Here is a 15,226-nt window from a genome sequence, read left to right on the forward strand (position 1 = left end):
ATGAGGGAAGTCCAGCAATACATTTCTGTAAGGATTACTAAAGAACTTAAAGAAAGGCTCAAGAAACTAGATACTGTTAGAGCTCTAGAAAATTACAAGGTTGCTAGGAAGGAGCTTAAGATAGGAATTAGGAGAGCCAGAAGGGGCCATGAGAAGGCCTTGGTGAGCAAGATTAAGGAAAACTCCAAGACATTCTACAAGTATGTGAAGAGCAAGAGGATGAGCCGTGTGAGAATAGGACAAATCAGGTGCGATAGGGAAAATGTAATGGAGTTGGAGGAGGTAGCAGAGGTAATTAATGAAGAATACTTTGCTTCAGTATTCTCCAGGGTAAAAGACCTTGGCAATTGTGGAGATGACTTTCAGTAGACTGAAACGCTTGAGCATATAGACATTAAGAAAGAGGATGTGCTGGAGCTTTTGAAAAGCATTAAGTTAGATAAGTCACTGGGACTGGATGAAATAAACCCCAGTCTACTATGGGGAGGAGATTGCTGAGCCTCTTGCGATGATCTTTGCATTGTCAAAAGGGACGGGAGAAGTACCAGAGGATTCGAGGGTTGCAGATTTTGTTTCCTTGCTCAATTAAGGGAGTAGAGATAACCCAGGAAATTATAGACCAGTGAGTCTGACTTCAATGGTGGACAAGTTGTTGGAGAAGATCCTGAGAGGCAGGACTTATGAGCATTTGGAGAGACATAATCCAATTAGGGATAGTCAACAAGGCTTTCTCAAGGGCAGGTCGTGCCTTACGAGCCTGATTGAATTCTTTGAGGATGTAACAAAACACATTGATGAAGGTAGAGCAGTGGATGTAGTGTATATGGATTTTGGTAAGGCATTTGATAAGTTTCTCCATGCATGGCTCCTTCAGAAAGTAAGGATGCATGGGACACAAGGAGACCTGGCTTTGTGGATCAGAACTGGTTTGCCCACAGAAGGCAAAGAGTGGTTGTTGATGGTTCATACTCTGCATAGAGGTCAGTGACCAGTGGTGTTTCACAGGGATCTGTTCTGGAACCCCTCCTCTTTGTGATTTTTATAAATGACCTGGATGAGGAAGTAGAAGGGTGGGTTAGTAAGTTTGATGATGGCACAAAGGTTGGGGGTGTTGTGGATAGTCTCAAGGGCTGTCAGAGGTTACAGCAGGACATTGATACAGCGGGATGCAGAACTGAGCTGAGAACTGGCAGATGGATTTCAACCCAGATAAGTGTAAAGTGGCTCATTTTAGAAGATCCAATTTGAATACAGAATGTAATATAAATGGTAAGACTCTTGGCAGTGTGGAATATCAAAGAGATCTTGGGGTCCGTGTCGATAGGACACTCAAACTGCTGCACAGGTTGACAGTGTTGTTAAGAAGGCGTATGGTGTGTTGGCATTCATCAACCATGGTATTGAGTTCTAGAGCCATAAGGTAACGTTACAGCTTTGTAAGACCTTGGTCAGACCCCATTTGCAGTACTGTGTTCAGTTCTGGTCACCTCACTACAAGAAGGATGTGGATACTGTAGAGAGAGTGCAGAGGAGGTTTACAAGGATGTTGCCTGGATTGGAGGGTGTACCTTATGAGAATAGGTTGAGTGTACTTGGCCTTTTCTCCTTGGAGCAACAGAGGATGAGAGGTGACCTGACAGAGGTGTATAAGACGATGAGGGGCATTGATCATGTGGATAGCCAAAGGCACTTTCCCAGAGCTAAAATAGCTAACACGATGGGGTATAGTTTTAAGGTGCTTGGAAACAGGCAATGAGGGGCTGTCAGACGTAAGTTTTTCACACAGGGAGTGAGGGGGTGGGTGAATGCACTACCGGTAGCACTGATGGAAGTGGATACAATAGGGTCTTTTAAGAGCCTCTTAGATAGGTACATGGAGCTTAGAAAAATAGAGGGCTATGTGCTAGGGAAATTCTAGGCAGTTTCTAGAGTAGGTTACATGGTCGGCACAACATTGTGGGCTGAAGGGCCTGTAATGTGCTGTAGATTTATATGTTCTATGTCCTATGAACTCAAAGTGGAGGAATCACAGAGACTTCAGCAAATCAAACAAAGCAAAATATTTGGTATGGATATTAGCCAGCAAAACAAACAAGAGCGCAGGAAGAACTGAAATCACTCATGATTCACAGAAGCACTGGGTCTGAATTCCATCAGACAAAGATCCCCAACGACTGAGCAAAGATGTGTTGGCAAGTCCCCCTGAGCACATAGGAGTTCAGGACCAATCAGACTGCCCCAGTGTCCAGACGAAGCAATAATCCCCAAAGACAATACAGGACATTGAAAATGCCGTGTTAATTAAGTTACCCCAAATTGAATAAAAGTGACAAACAGATAGAGAGCTGCACAATCCTCATGATCACAAATGAGACATCAGCAGATCAAAGTGAAAAACCAGAGCCAGTCTAAAGACAAACAATTAGACATAAAAGGTAAACAATCCAAGGAACACTGCATACCCACAAGATGACACCAAGAAAACACAGTTCATATACTAACTAAAAGCAATTCTCTTTCTTTTAAAAATGACGCCTGGTTGTGACAATTTCGAAGTCAAAGTAAACTTATTATTTAAGTATGTATACAGTATATCACCATATAATGCATCTGGATTCATTTCTTTGCGGGCATTTACAGGGGAAAAAAGAAATACAATATTATTTATGAAAAGCTATACATAAAGAAAAATGAACAACCAATGTATAAAAGAAAACAAAATGAGCAAATAAAACAAATAAACAATATTGAAAACATGAGTCATAGAGTCCTTGAAAGTGAGTCCAGAGATTGTGGAATCTGTTCAGATTTGAGGAGAGTGAAGTTATCCACACTGGTTCAGGAACCTGATGGTTGTGGTGTAATAACTACAGTATTTCTGAACCTCGTGGTGTGGGACCTAAGGCTTCTCTCCCTCCTGCCCAGTGAGAAGAGAGCATAGCCTGGGTGGTAGTTGTTGCTTTTTTACAAGTGCTCCTTGTAAATGTGCTCAATGGTGTTGCCCCCATTCGATGGGCTATTTGGAGGAGATCCTGCAGTGGGGATATTTCCATGTGCCTGACGGATTTGTCCTCCTTGGTGGTTGAGGTTACAAGTCAGAGAAATGCTGTTAGAATAGCCTAGGTGAGTAGCTGCAACGTATTCTGTGGACAATGCATGCTGCCTGATAGTGTGCCAAAAAATTAATGTTAAAGATGTTGAACAGGGTGTCAATCAAGCCAATACTTCTGTTGATACACATTTTTAATAATCTATTCAATATACGTAATTGATTTACTTGTTTATTTATTACTTTTTTCTCTCTCTCTGCTAGATTATGTATTGCATTGAACTGCTGCTGCTAACAAATTTCACGTCACATGCTGTTGATATTAAACCTGATTCTGAAATGTATTTAGCTTCATGAGAATTCCTTAAATTGCACACATCCAAGCAGTTACGAACTAAAGGGCATTGCCATAGAACCATAGAACATTACAGCACAGAAACAGGCCCTTTGGCCCTTATTGGCTGTGCCAAACCATTTTTTTGCCTAGTCCCACTGACCTGTACCTTGCCCATATCCCTCCATACACCTTCATCCGTGTACCTGTCCAAGTTTTTCTTAAATGTTAAAAGTGAGCCCACATTTACCACTTCATCTGGCAGCTCATTCCACACTCCCACCACTCTCTGTGTGAAGAAGCTCCTCCTAGTGTTCCCTTTAAACTTTTCCCCCTTCAAGTCTCCCCTCGTTCTTCTACATTCCAGGGAATAAAGACCTAAGCTATTCAACCTTGTAACTCAGTTTATCAAGTCCCGGCAACATCCTTGTAAACCTTCTCTGCACTCTTTCAACCTTATTAATATCCTTCCTGTAATTCAGTGACCAAAACTGCACACGATACTCCAAATTCGGCCTTACCAATGCCTTATACAACATCAACGTAACATTCCAAACCTTATACTCAATACTTTGATTTATAAAGGCCAATGTACCAAAAGCTCTCTTTACTACCCTATCTACCTGTGATGCCACTTTTACAGAATTTTGTATCTGTATTCCTAGATCCCTCTGTTCTACTGCACTCCTCAGTGTCCCACCATTTACCTTTTATGTTCTACCTTGGTTTTTCCTTCCAAAGTGCAATACCTCACATGTCACCAAAAGCTTTGATAAGCTTCTATAGATGGACAGTGGAGAGCGTTCTAACTCTTTGCATTATGGCCTGGTAAAGAAACTTCAGGAACGTAGAAGTACACAGCTCAGTCCATCACTGGCAAAGCCATCACCACTACTGAGCACATTAACATGGAATGCTGCCATAACTAAGCAGCACCCATTATTAAAGACCCCCACCATCCAGGCCATGTTCTCTTCTCACTACTACCATCAGGCAGCAGGGTCAGAAGCCTTAAGTCCCACACCATCACTTTCAGGAACAGTTATCACCCTACAGCCATCAGGATCCTGAACTGATGTGGATAGTTTCACTGACTACAACTCTGAACTGATTCTACAAACAACATACTCATTTTCAAGGACTTTTACAATTCATAAGACCATAGGACTGTAAAATGTAGGAGCTGAATTAGGCCATTTGGCCCATCGAGTCTGTCCCACCATTTCATCATGGCTGATCCAATTTTCCTTTCAGTCCCAATCTCCTGGCTTCTCCCCATATCCCTTCATTCCCTGACCAATCAAGATTCTGTCAACTCTGCCTTAAATATACAGGAAGACTTGGCCTCCATAGCTCTCTGTGGCAACGAATTCCATAGATTCACCACTCTCTGGTTAAAGAAGTTCCTTCTCTTCACTGTTTTAAAAGGACACCCCTCTATTCTGAGGGTGTGTCGTCTGCTCTTGGACTCTCCCACCATAGGAAACATCATTTCCACATCCATTCTATCAATACCATTCACCATTTGATAGAATTCAGTGACGTCACTCCTCATTCTTCTGAATTCCAGAGTTTACAGGCCTAGAACCATCAAGCACTCTTCATATGACAAGCCATTCGAACTTGGAATCATTTTCGTGAACCTCCTTTGAACACTCTCCAGTTTCAGAACATTCTTTCTAAGATAAGGGGTATAAAACTGTTCACAATACTCCCAGTGAGGCCTCACCAATGCTTTATAAAGTCTCAACATTACATCCTTGCTTTTATTTTCTAGTCCTCTTGAAAGGAATGCTAACATTGCATTTGCCTTCCTCACCAGAGACTCAACCTGCAAATTAACCTTTAGGGAATCCTACACAAACACTGGCAAGTCCCTTTGTGCCTCAGTTTTTTTGTATTTTCCCTCCATTTAGAAAATAATCAACCCTTTCATTTCTTCCACCAAAGTGCATGACTATACATTTCCCGACACTGTATTCCAACTGCAACTTGTTTGCCAATTCCCTTTATCTGTCTAAGTCCTTCTGCAGTCTCTCTGCCCCTCAACCTATCTTCATATCATCTGAAAACTTTGCAACAAAGCCATCAATTCCATCATCTAAATCACTGACATATAACATAAAATGGATTGGGCTGTGGAACACCACTAATCACTGGCAGCCAGTCAGAAAAGGCTCCCTTTATTCCCACTCTGCCACCTGTCAATCAGCCACTGCTTTATCCATTCTTTACAGACAGACAGACATACTTTATTGATCCCGAGGGAAACTGGATTTTGTTAGAGCTGCACCAACCAAGAATAGTGTAGAAATATAGCAATATAAAACCATAAATAATTAAATAATAATAAGTTAATCATGCCCAGTGGAAATAAGTCCAGGACCAGCCTATTGGCTCAGGGTGTCTGACACTCCGAGGGAAGAGTTGTAAAGTTTGATGGCCACAGGTAGGAATGACTTCCTATGACGCTCAGTGTTACATCTCGGTGGAATGAGTCTCTGGCTGAATGTACTCCTGTGCCTAACCAGTACATTATGGAGTGGATGGGAGATATTGTCCAAGATGGCATGCAACCATATTGTCCAAGATATGATTCTGTTGGTGTCTGCTACCCTCAGCCTGCTGCCCCAGTACACAACAGCAAACATGATAGCACTGGCCACCACAGCCACGTAGAACATCCTCAGCATCGTCCGGCAGATGTTAAAGGACCTCAGTCTCCTCAGGAAGTAGAGACGGCTCTGACCCTTCTTGTAGACAGCCTCAGTGTTCTTTGACCAGTCCAGTTTATTGTTAGATCGTATCCCCAGGTATTTGTAATCCTCCACTATGTCCACACTGACCCCTTGGATGGAAACAGGGGTGACCAGTGCCTTAACCCTCCTCAGGTCCACCACCAGCTCCTTAGTCTTTTTCACATTAAGCTGCAGATGATTCTGCTCACACCATGTGACAAAGTTTCCCACCTTAGCCCTGTACTCAGCCTCATCTCCCTTGCTGATGCATCCAACTATGGCAGAGTCATCAGAAAACTTCTGAAGATGGCAAGACTCTGTGCAGTAGTTGAAGTCCGAGGTGTAGGTGGTGAAGAGAAAGGGAGACAGGACAGTCCCCTGTGGAGCCCCAGTGCTGCTGACCACTTGCCTGTAATGCCATGAGCTCATAGCTTGTTAAGCAGCCTCATGTGTGGCACCTTGTAAAAGAACTTCTGAAAATCTAAATACACATCAACCAATTCTCCCTTATCTATCCTGCTTGTTATTTTTCAAAGAATTCCAACTGATTAATCAGACAAGATTTTCTCTTGAGGAAAACATGCTGACTATATCCTATTTTATTATGAGCCTCCAAGTACCCCAAAGCCACATCCTTAACAATCAATTCCAAAGTCTTCCCAACTACTCTCTTCCTTCTATTCAGACACCTGGAACTCTCACCATAATGTTTTCCATAGTGAAGGTTAATGCAAAATACTTATTCAATTCATCCACCATTTCATTGTCCCCCATTACTACTTCTCCAGCATCGTTTTCCAGTGGCCCGCCACACCCATTCTTGTCTTTCTTTTACACTTTATGTATCTGAAGAAACTTTTGGTATCTTCTTTAATATTATTGGCTAGCTTACTTTTGTATTACATCTTTACTTTCTTAATGAAGTGTTGCTTTCTTTTGGTATTTGAAAGCTTCCCAATCCTCTAACTTCCAACTAAGTTTTGCTCTATTATATGCTCTTCTTTGGCTTTTATGTTGGCTTTGACTTCTCTTGTTAGCCATGGATGTGTCATCTTCCCTTTAGAATACTCCTTCCGCTTTGGGATGTATACTGTACATCCCATTGAATTTCCTCCAAACATTCCAGCCATTATTTCTCTGTCACCATCCTTGCCAGTGTTCTTTTCCAATCAATTCTGCCCAACTCCTCTCTCATGCCTCTGTGATTCCCTTTACTTCACTGTAATACTGATACATCTGACTTTAGCTTCTTCTAGTGGTTAGCACAACGCTTTACAATACACGTGACCCTGGTTCAGTTCCTGCCTCTGCCTGTAAGGAGTTTGTACATTCTCTGTGTGACAGCGTGGGTTTCCTTCAGGCTCCCAGTTTCTTCCCACAGTCCAAAGACATACTGTTTGGTAGGTTAATTGGTCATTATAAATTTTCGTGTGATTAGGCTAGGATTAAATGGGAGAATGCTAGGCCAGAAGAGCCCACTCCATGGTGTCTGTCAATAAATCAATAAACTCATACTCCATCAGTATTTTTTGCACATTTTGTCTTCTTTGGCACCTTTGTTGTTTGTCAGTCTTTGATTATGTATGGCTTTTCAAGATTCTATTGTATTTCTTTCTAAAACTTTGACCGATTTCTATAGATACGTGGTGGAGAGTATATTGGCTGGTTATCCTTAAAAAGGAAAATCCTTCAAAATGTAGTGGATCCAGCCCAGTCCATCACAGGTAAAGCCCTCTGCACTATCGAGCACAGCTACAAGAAACACTGTCACAGGAAAGCAGCATCTATCGCTAGGCACCCTCACCACCCAGGGAATGCTCTCTTCTCGCTGCTGCCTTCCAGAAGAAGGTACCGGAAGTATAGGACTCGCACCACCGGGTTCAGGAACTTTCATTACCCCTCACACTAAACCTGATGGTATGAGTCCTGTGGTCAGGATTAAATTGGGGGTTGTTGGGGGATTGCTGGGCAGCATGGCTCAAAGGGCCAGAGGGGCCTATTCCGCGCTGTCTCTCAAATGAACAAATCATTTATTTTTCAGCTGAATGCACGGTTGTCCAAGACATGGTCACACCATTTAGTGAGAACAGTTTTAAATATAAAATGCCTGAAGGATGTTCTCATATACTCGTCCAGGACTGTACCTCAGACATGAAGTTTGTAGTACTGATAACTCGTTATGCAGAATCTCTGACCCTACAGATGAATTTGCATTACAGGTAAGCAACGCCCATGTAGTCAGCGTGTGAGAAGCTTTCCACTGATTCATATTTTAGATAATGAATTGTCTTTCCTTTTGTTAAAGCATAATAAAGATAGAGTCCACGACGACAGGAGATCTCCAGCTGACAATTGATGAAAACAAAGTACCAATCGAGAGCCTGCCAGTCAGTTTAAGTGAGTAAAATCATTCCTTCAATGTAGAGAAATACATAGATAAGATATAGGAGCAGAATCGGGCCAATTAGCCCATCGAGTCCACTTCACCATTTCATCATGGCTGACACAATTCCTTCTCAGCCCAAACCTCCTGCCTTCTCCCTAAATCCCTTCATACCCTGACTAATCAAAAATGTATCAACCTCTGCCTTAAATATACATAAAGACTTGCCCTTACAGCCACCTATGGCAATGAATTCCACAGATTCACCACTCTCTGGTTAAAGAAATTTCTCCTCATCTCCTTTCTAAAAGGACACCCCTCTATGCTGAGGCTGTGTCCTCCAACTTTAGGTTCTCCCACCATAGGAAACATCCTCCCCACACCCACTCTGTCGAAACCTTTCAACGTTCAACAGGTTCAATTGAGATCTCTCCCCCACCCATTCTTCTGAATCTTCTGAATTCCAGTGAGTAGAGGCCCAGAGTCATCCAATGCTCCTCATATGATAAGCCTTTCAATCCCAGAATCATTTTTGTGAACTTCCTTTGAACGCTTTCTTAGATAAGGGGTCCAAAACTGCTCACAATACTCCAAGTGAGGCCTCACCAGTGTTTTATAAAGCCGCGACATTACATACATCCTTGGTTTAATATTCCCATATATGAGATTTTTGCTTCAACACTAGCACAGGAAGTGATGAAAAAAGTGACATAAGGTTGATCTGAGATGAGAAAGGACTCAGATCCAAGCAGAAGATGGAAAAAGAGTAAGAGGGTCATACAGCACAGAAAAACTGGTTCATGCCGACTACAGATGGCCATCTGAGCATCTGTAACATTGAGTACAGCAGACAGGATGAAATGAGTTGGATAATTATCTGGTAAATTGGATCAGCAATTTTAAAAATTTTGTTTAGAGATATAGTGCAGAACAGGCCCTTCCAGGCTCATCGAGCCACACTGCCTAGCAGCCCATCTATTTACTACTAGCATAATCCTGGGACAATTTACAATGACAAATTAACCTACCAACCGGTACATCTTTGAACTGTGGGAGGGATCTGGAGCATCCGTAGGAAAGCCACGTGGTCACAGGGAGAATGCACAAACTCCCAAATTTGCAGTTGACACCAACATTGAAGGTATAGTGGAGAGTGAGGGAGGCTATCAAAGCATGCAGCTTGCAGCAGGATCTGGACCAGGTGGTGGAAGGCAGAAGAGGGAGTATATTGGATTAAATATTGGCCTCAGGGAAGAAGCTGAAGAGCGATAGTAGATGGTTGCCTCTGCTGAGAGCCAGAAAGGTGATTGGCGAAAGTGATACAGAGCTGGAGAAGGGAAAGGATCATGGGACGGGAGGCCTCGGGAGAAAGAAAGGGGGAGGGGAGCACCAGAAGGAGATGGAAACAGGCAGAGTGATGGGCAGAGAGAGAAAAAAAGAGAAAAAAAAACTAAATATATCAGGGATGGGGTAAGAAGGGGAGGAGGGGCATTAATGGAAGTTAGAGAAGTCAATGTTCATGCCGTCAGGTTGGAGGCTACCCAGCCAGTATATAACCTGAGTGTGGCTTCATCTTGACAGTAGAGGAGGCCATGGATAGACATATCAGAATGAGAATGGGACATGGAATTAAAATGTGTGGCCCCTGGGAGATCCTGCTTTCTCTGGTGGACAGAGCGTAGGTGTTCAGCGAAACGGTCTCCCGGTCTGCGTTGGGTCTCACCAATATATACAAGGCCACACCGGGAGCACCGGACGCAGTATACCACACCAACCGACTCACAGGTAACGTGTCGCCTCACCTGGAAGGACTGTCTGGGGCCCTGAATGGTGGTGAGGGAGGAAGTGTAAGGGCAGGTGTAGCACTTGTTCCGTTTACAAGGATAAGTGCCAGGAGGGAGATCGATGGGAAGGGATGGGGGGGGACGAATGGACAAGGGAGTCGCGTAGGGAGCGTTCCCTGCGGAAAGCAGAAAGGGAAAGGAGGGAAAGATGTGCTTGGTAGTGGGATCCCACTGGAGGTGGCGGAAGTTACAGAGAATTTTCTCTCCATTGCTCTGCCTGTTCTCCATCTTCTTCTGGTGCTCCCCTCCCCCTTTCTTTCTCCCTAGGCCTCCTGTCCCATAATCCTTTCCCTTCTCCAGCTCTGTATCCCTTTTGCCAATCACCTTTCTGGCTCTCAGCTTCACCCCACCCCTACCAGTCTTCTATCATTTTGGATTTCCCCCTCCCCTTCCTACTTTCAAATCTCTTACTATCTTTCCTTTCAGTTAGCCCTGATGAAGGGTCTCGGCCCCAAACGTCGACATTTCTTCTCCCTATAGATGCTGCCTGGCCTGCTGCATTCCACCAGCATTTTGTGTGCACTCAGTACAGGAGATAGGATTTCATGTTGAAGTTGCATAAGACATCAGAAAGGCCAATCTGGTAGTATTCTGTGCAGTTCTGGTCGCCTACATACAGAAAATATATCAACATGATTGAAAGAGTACAGAGAAAATTTACAAGTGTATTGCCAAGACTTGAGGACCTGATTTATAGGGAAAGATGAAAAGGGTTAGGACTTTATTCCCTGGAGCATAGGAGAAAGAGGGAAGATTTTATAGAGATAAACAAAAGTATGAGGAGAATAGATAAGACGAATGCTTGCAGGCGTTTTCCCCTCAGGCTGGATGAGACCAGAAATAGAGGTTGTGGGTTTATGGTGAAATATTTAAGGGGAATTTGGGAAGAAACTCCTCTCAGAGGGTGATGCAAGTATGCAAGCTGTTAGCAGAAGAGGTAAATATAGTTTCAGTTGTAACGTTTAAGGGGAGCTTGGATCAGTATATGGATAGAGTATGGTCTGGATGCAGGCAGAATGGACTAGGCAGAAGATCAGATCAGCATGGACTACATGAGCTGAAGAGCCTGGTTATGAATGAAGTGTCAACTTTTTATTCCTCTCCATAGATGCTGCCTGACCTGCTGTCTTCCTCTAGCATTTTGTGAGTGTTACTGTGCATAAAAGATTATTTATTGCAATTCCTCAGTACATGAGCATGAAGGAGATAGTAATGATTGTTAATCCAGATCCGATGCAGCATTAAAAACATAATTAGCATAAAAACACAATAAACATAAATATAAAAGCAACCTTTTAAAATACCGTGTAAAAATAACTGTTGAATGCAGTAGTATATACACAAGTTTAACTTGTATACATAGACTGTATATACAGCACAGAAAGTGAAGCTAGATGCAGGAGTGTCTGAACATAAGGTGACCGACAGGGAACAATAAGTGACCAAGAGCCTTTTGGCAAGAGGAAGTCCTCTAGGTAACAACGGAGCATGATTCAAGTGGCATGGACAATACCTATGACACATATGAGACAAAGGTACTCAGTGGCCACTTTATTAGATACCTCCTAAAATGGTCACAGAGTCATGCTCTTCTGCTGCTGTAGCCCAAACACTTCAAGGTTCAACATGCCGTGCATTTGGAAATCCTCTTCTGCACACCACTGTTGTAGTGTGTGTGTGTGTTTATCTGAGCTACTGTCAACTTCCTGTCTGCTTGAACCACTTTCACCATTCTCCTCTGACCCCTCTCATTAACAAGGCATTTTTGCCCACATAACTGCCACTCACTAGATGTTTTTGTATTTTGCACCATTCTTTGTAAACTCTAGAGACTGTTGTGCGTGAAAATCCCAGGAGATCAGCAGCTTCTAAGATACTCAAACCACCCCATCTGGCACCAACAATCATTCCATGATCAAAGTCATTTAGATCACATTTCCTCCCCTTTTGATATTTGGTCTGAACAGCAACTGAACCTCTCGACCATGTCTGCGTGCTTTTATGCATTGAGTTTTTGCCACGTGATTGGCTGATTAGATAATTGCATTAATGTACAGGTGTACCTAATAAAGTGGCTACTGAGGGTATAATCCCCCTCAACCCCATCTTCTGCCCATAACCTTTACAGTCCTTACTAACCAACAACCTATCAACCTCCATGTTAAATATACCTAGTAAAGTGTCCATTGAGTGTACACCCATCCCCCGTCCCATCACTGTTTGACACCATGGTCCTGACCACATTTACTACCATATGGGCACAAAGCGTTTGTTCCTTACACAAACATAAAGCACTGTCTTGCAAGTCACTTTCACAACATATATTATTGTGCTCAGCCACCCTAACCCAATCACAGGACAGTTCACAATGACTAACTAACCTACTTCATGGTTCTCCCTCGGACTCTGGGAGAAAAGCCGTGCACACACGGGGAAGGCGTACTTCTTACAGTGGAAACCAGAATTGAATTCCGAACTGTGACACCCCAAACTGAAACAACATCATGCTAACCAACCTTTATTCAATGTGTTCACAGAAATTCTTTAATAATAATAACAATAACGTACAAACACGAGAAAGTCTGCAGATGCTGGAAATCAGAAGCAACACACAACAAAATGCTAGAGGATCTCAACAGGTCAGGCACTATCTATGGAAAAGAGTAAACAGCTGATGTTTCAGGCTGAGACTCTTCTTCAGGACTTATTTCTACAGAACTTTCATATAAACAATGTAGTTCAAAGTACTTTACAAATGCAATAGAGTGCAAACATAAAAATAAAAGACAAAAATAATGTTAATTTAAAACAAGGTTAATTAACAAATCTTTAAACCAAAATTTCCTTTCTGGAAAGTGTTTTGTCGTGAATTTCTATAACTCTAACATATCAACAACAATAATTTGGCTCAAATCATATTTGCTTTCACAGTGGTAGTGTAACCACTAGCTCCAGTGACTCGGTTTCAATTCTGCTGCTGTCTATAAGGGGTTTATACGTTCTCCCTATGGCTGCATGGGTTTCTTCCAGGTGCTCAGGTTTCCTCCCACATTCCAGAGACATACCGGTTAGGTGTTACTTCATCACATGGGTGTAATTGGGAGGTGTGGGCCTGATAAGAGTTCCCATTACAGTGCTGCATCTATCTCTAAATAGCAAAAACAAATTCAATGCGTCTGCTCTCTGGGCACAACTGTTGATGGCAACCATGTTACTTGCAGAGTCCTTGTCCATTGAGCAGACTGACAATGGGCTGAAGATAAAAGACCCTGAACTTGGCCTTGAAAGTCTCTTCTTCGATGGCAAAATGATTAAGGTACTAAATATTCCATGGGGTAACCTTGATTACAGATAAACACAGATCAGTCTGTTCCTGTATGGGAAAAGGTAGCATGCTGGTTATGCCAAATGTTATGTTGCTTATGTGTCTGGAAAAGCATTGTTGTGGCCAGAGTTCAAATCCCAATGTAGCAAGTGAGGGATTTTTTATTTAATTAAAAACATAAAACACTAAAGCAAAGTGCAGGCTCTTTGGCCAATAATGCTGCCCTGACCTTTCAGCTACTGAAGGTATATTTTTGTTTTATGCACATTCTCTGTAAAATCTAGAGGCTATGGTGTGTGAAAATCTCAGGAGATCAACAGTATCTGAGATACTCAAACCACCCCATCTGGCACCAACAATCATTCCACAAAGTCACTTAGATCACATTTCTGCCCCATTCTGAGGTCTGTTCTTGACCATGCGAGTATGCTTTTATGCATTGAGTTGCTGCTACATGATTGGCTGAGTGTATATTTGCATTAATGAGCAGGGCTACTGGTGGCCATATAGTGGCCACTGAGTGTAATTCAATATATATTTAGGTAAAAACTATTTTCTGTGTAGTCTGTACCTATGTTCCCATGAACATGCCCATGATTCTGTGTGCAGTCTGAACTTATGTGCCTGTGATGAAGCCATTGATTTTCTGTGTAGTCTATACCTACCTGTCAGAGATTCATTCTGTGCTCTATGCCCATCTCCCCGTGATTCGGTGCGTGCTCTGTACCCATCTGCCCGTGATTCAGTGTGTGGTCTGTATGTGCTCTGTACCCACCTGGCTGTGATTCAGTGTGTACCCGTCTGGCCATGATTCGGTGTGTGATCTATACCCGTCTGCCCGTGATTTGGTGTGTGATCTATACCCGTCTGCCTGTGATTCAGTGTGTGGTCTGTATCTGTCTCCCTGTGATTCGGTGTGTGATCTGTATCTGTCTGCCCGTGATTTGGTGTGTGATCTATACCTGTCTGCCTGTGATTTGGTGTGTGATCTATACCCATCTGCCTGTGATTTGGTGTGTGATCTATACCCGTCTGCCTGTGATTTGGTGTGTGGTCTGTACCCGTCTGACCGTGATTCAGTGTGTGGTCTGTACCTGTCTCCCTGTGATTCAGTGTATGGTCTGTATGTGCTCTGTACCCACCTGGCTGTGATTCAGTGTGTACCCGTCTGGCCATGATTCGGTGTGTGATCTGTAACAGTCTGCCCGTGATTTGGTGTGTGGTCTGTACCCGTCTGCCTGTGATTCAGTGTGTGGTCTGTACCCGTCTGCCTGTGATTCAGTGTGTGGTCTGTATCTGTCTGCCTGTGATTTGGTGTGTGCTCTGTACCCACCTGGCTGTGATTCAATGTGTACCCGTCTGCCCGTGATTCGGTGTGTGATCTGTACCCGTCTGCCGGTGATTTGATGTGTGATCTGTACCCATCTGCCTGTGATTTGGTGTGTGGTCTGTACCCGTCTGCCTGTGATTCAGTGTGTGGTCTGTATCTGTCTCCCTGTGATTCAGTGTGTGCTCTGTACCCACCTGGCTGTGATTCAGTGTGTACCCATCTG

General features: G+C 43.1%; 1 protein-coding gene across 1 annotated transcript in view; it reads left to right on the forward strand.

The window, feature by feature from the left end:
- LOC140737429 (vitellogenin-like) overlaps positions 1 to 15,226 on the forward strand; it is a 120,344-nt gene that overhangs the window by 86,895 nt on the left and 18,223 nt on the right. The window contains exons 29-31 of the mRNA XM_073063916.1: positions 8,163 to 8,340; positions 8,427 to 8,518; positions 13,570 to 13,664. Coding sequence (XP_072920017.1) covers positions 8,163 to 8,340; positions 8,427 to 8,518; positions 13,570 to 13,664 — 365 coding nt within the window. The remainder of the gene's footprint in view (positions 1 to 8,162; positions 8,341 to 8,426; positions 8,519 to 13,569; positions 13,665 to 15,226) is intronic.

The sequence above is a fragment of the Hemitrygon akajei genome, chromosome 12 (assembly GCF_048418815.1).
Source record: "Hemitrygon akajei chromosome 12, sHemAka1.3, whole genome shotgun sequence".
NCBI classification, from domain to species: domain Eukaryota; kingdom Metazoa; phylum Chordata; class Chondrichthyes; order Myliobatiformes; family Dasyatidae; genus Hemitrygon; species Hemitrygon akajei.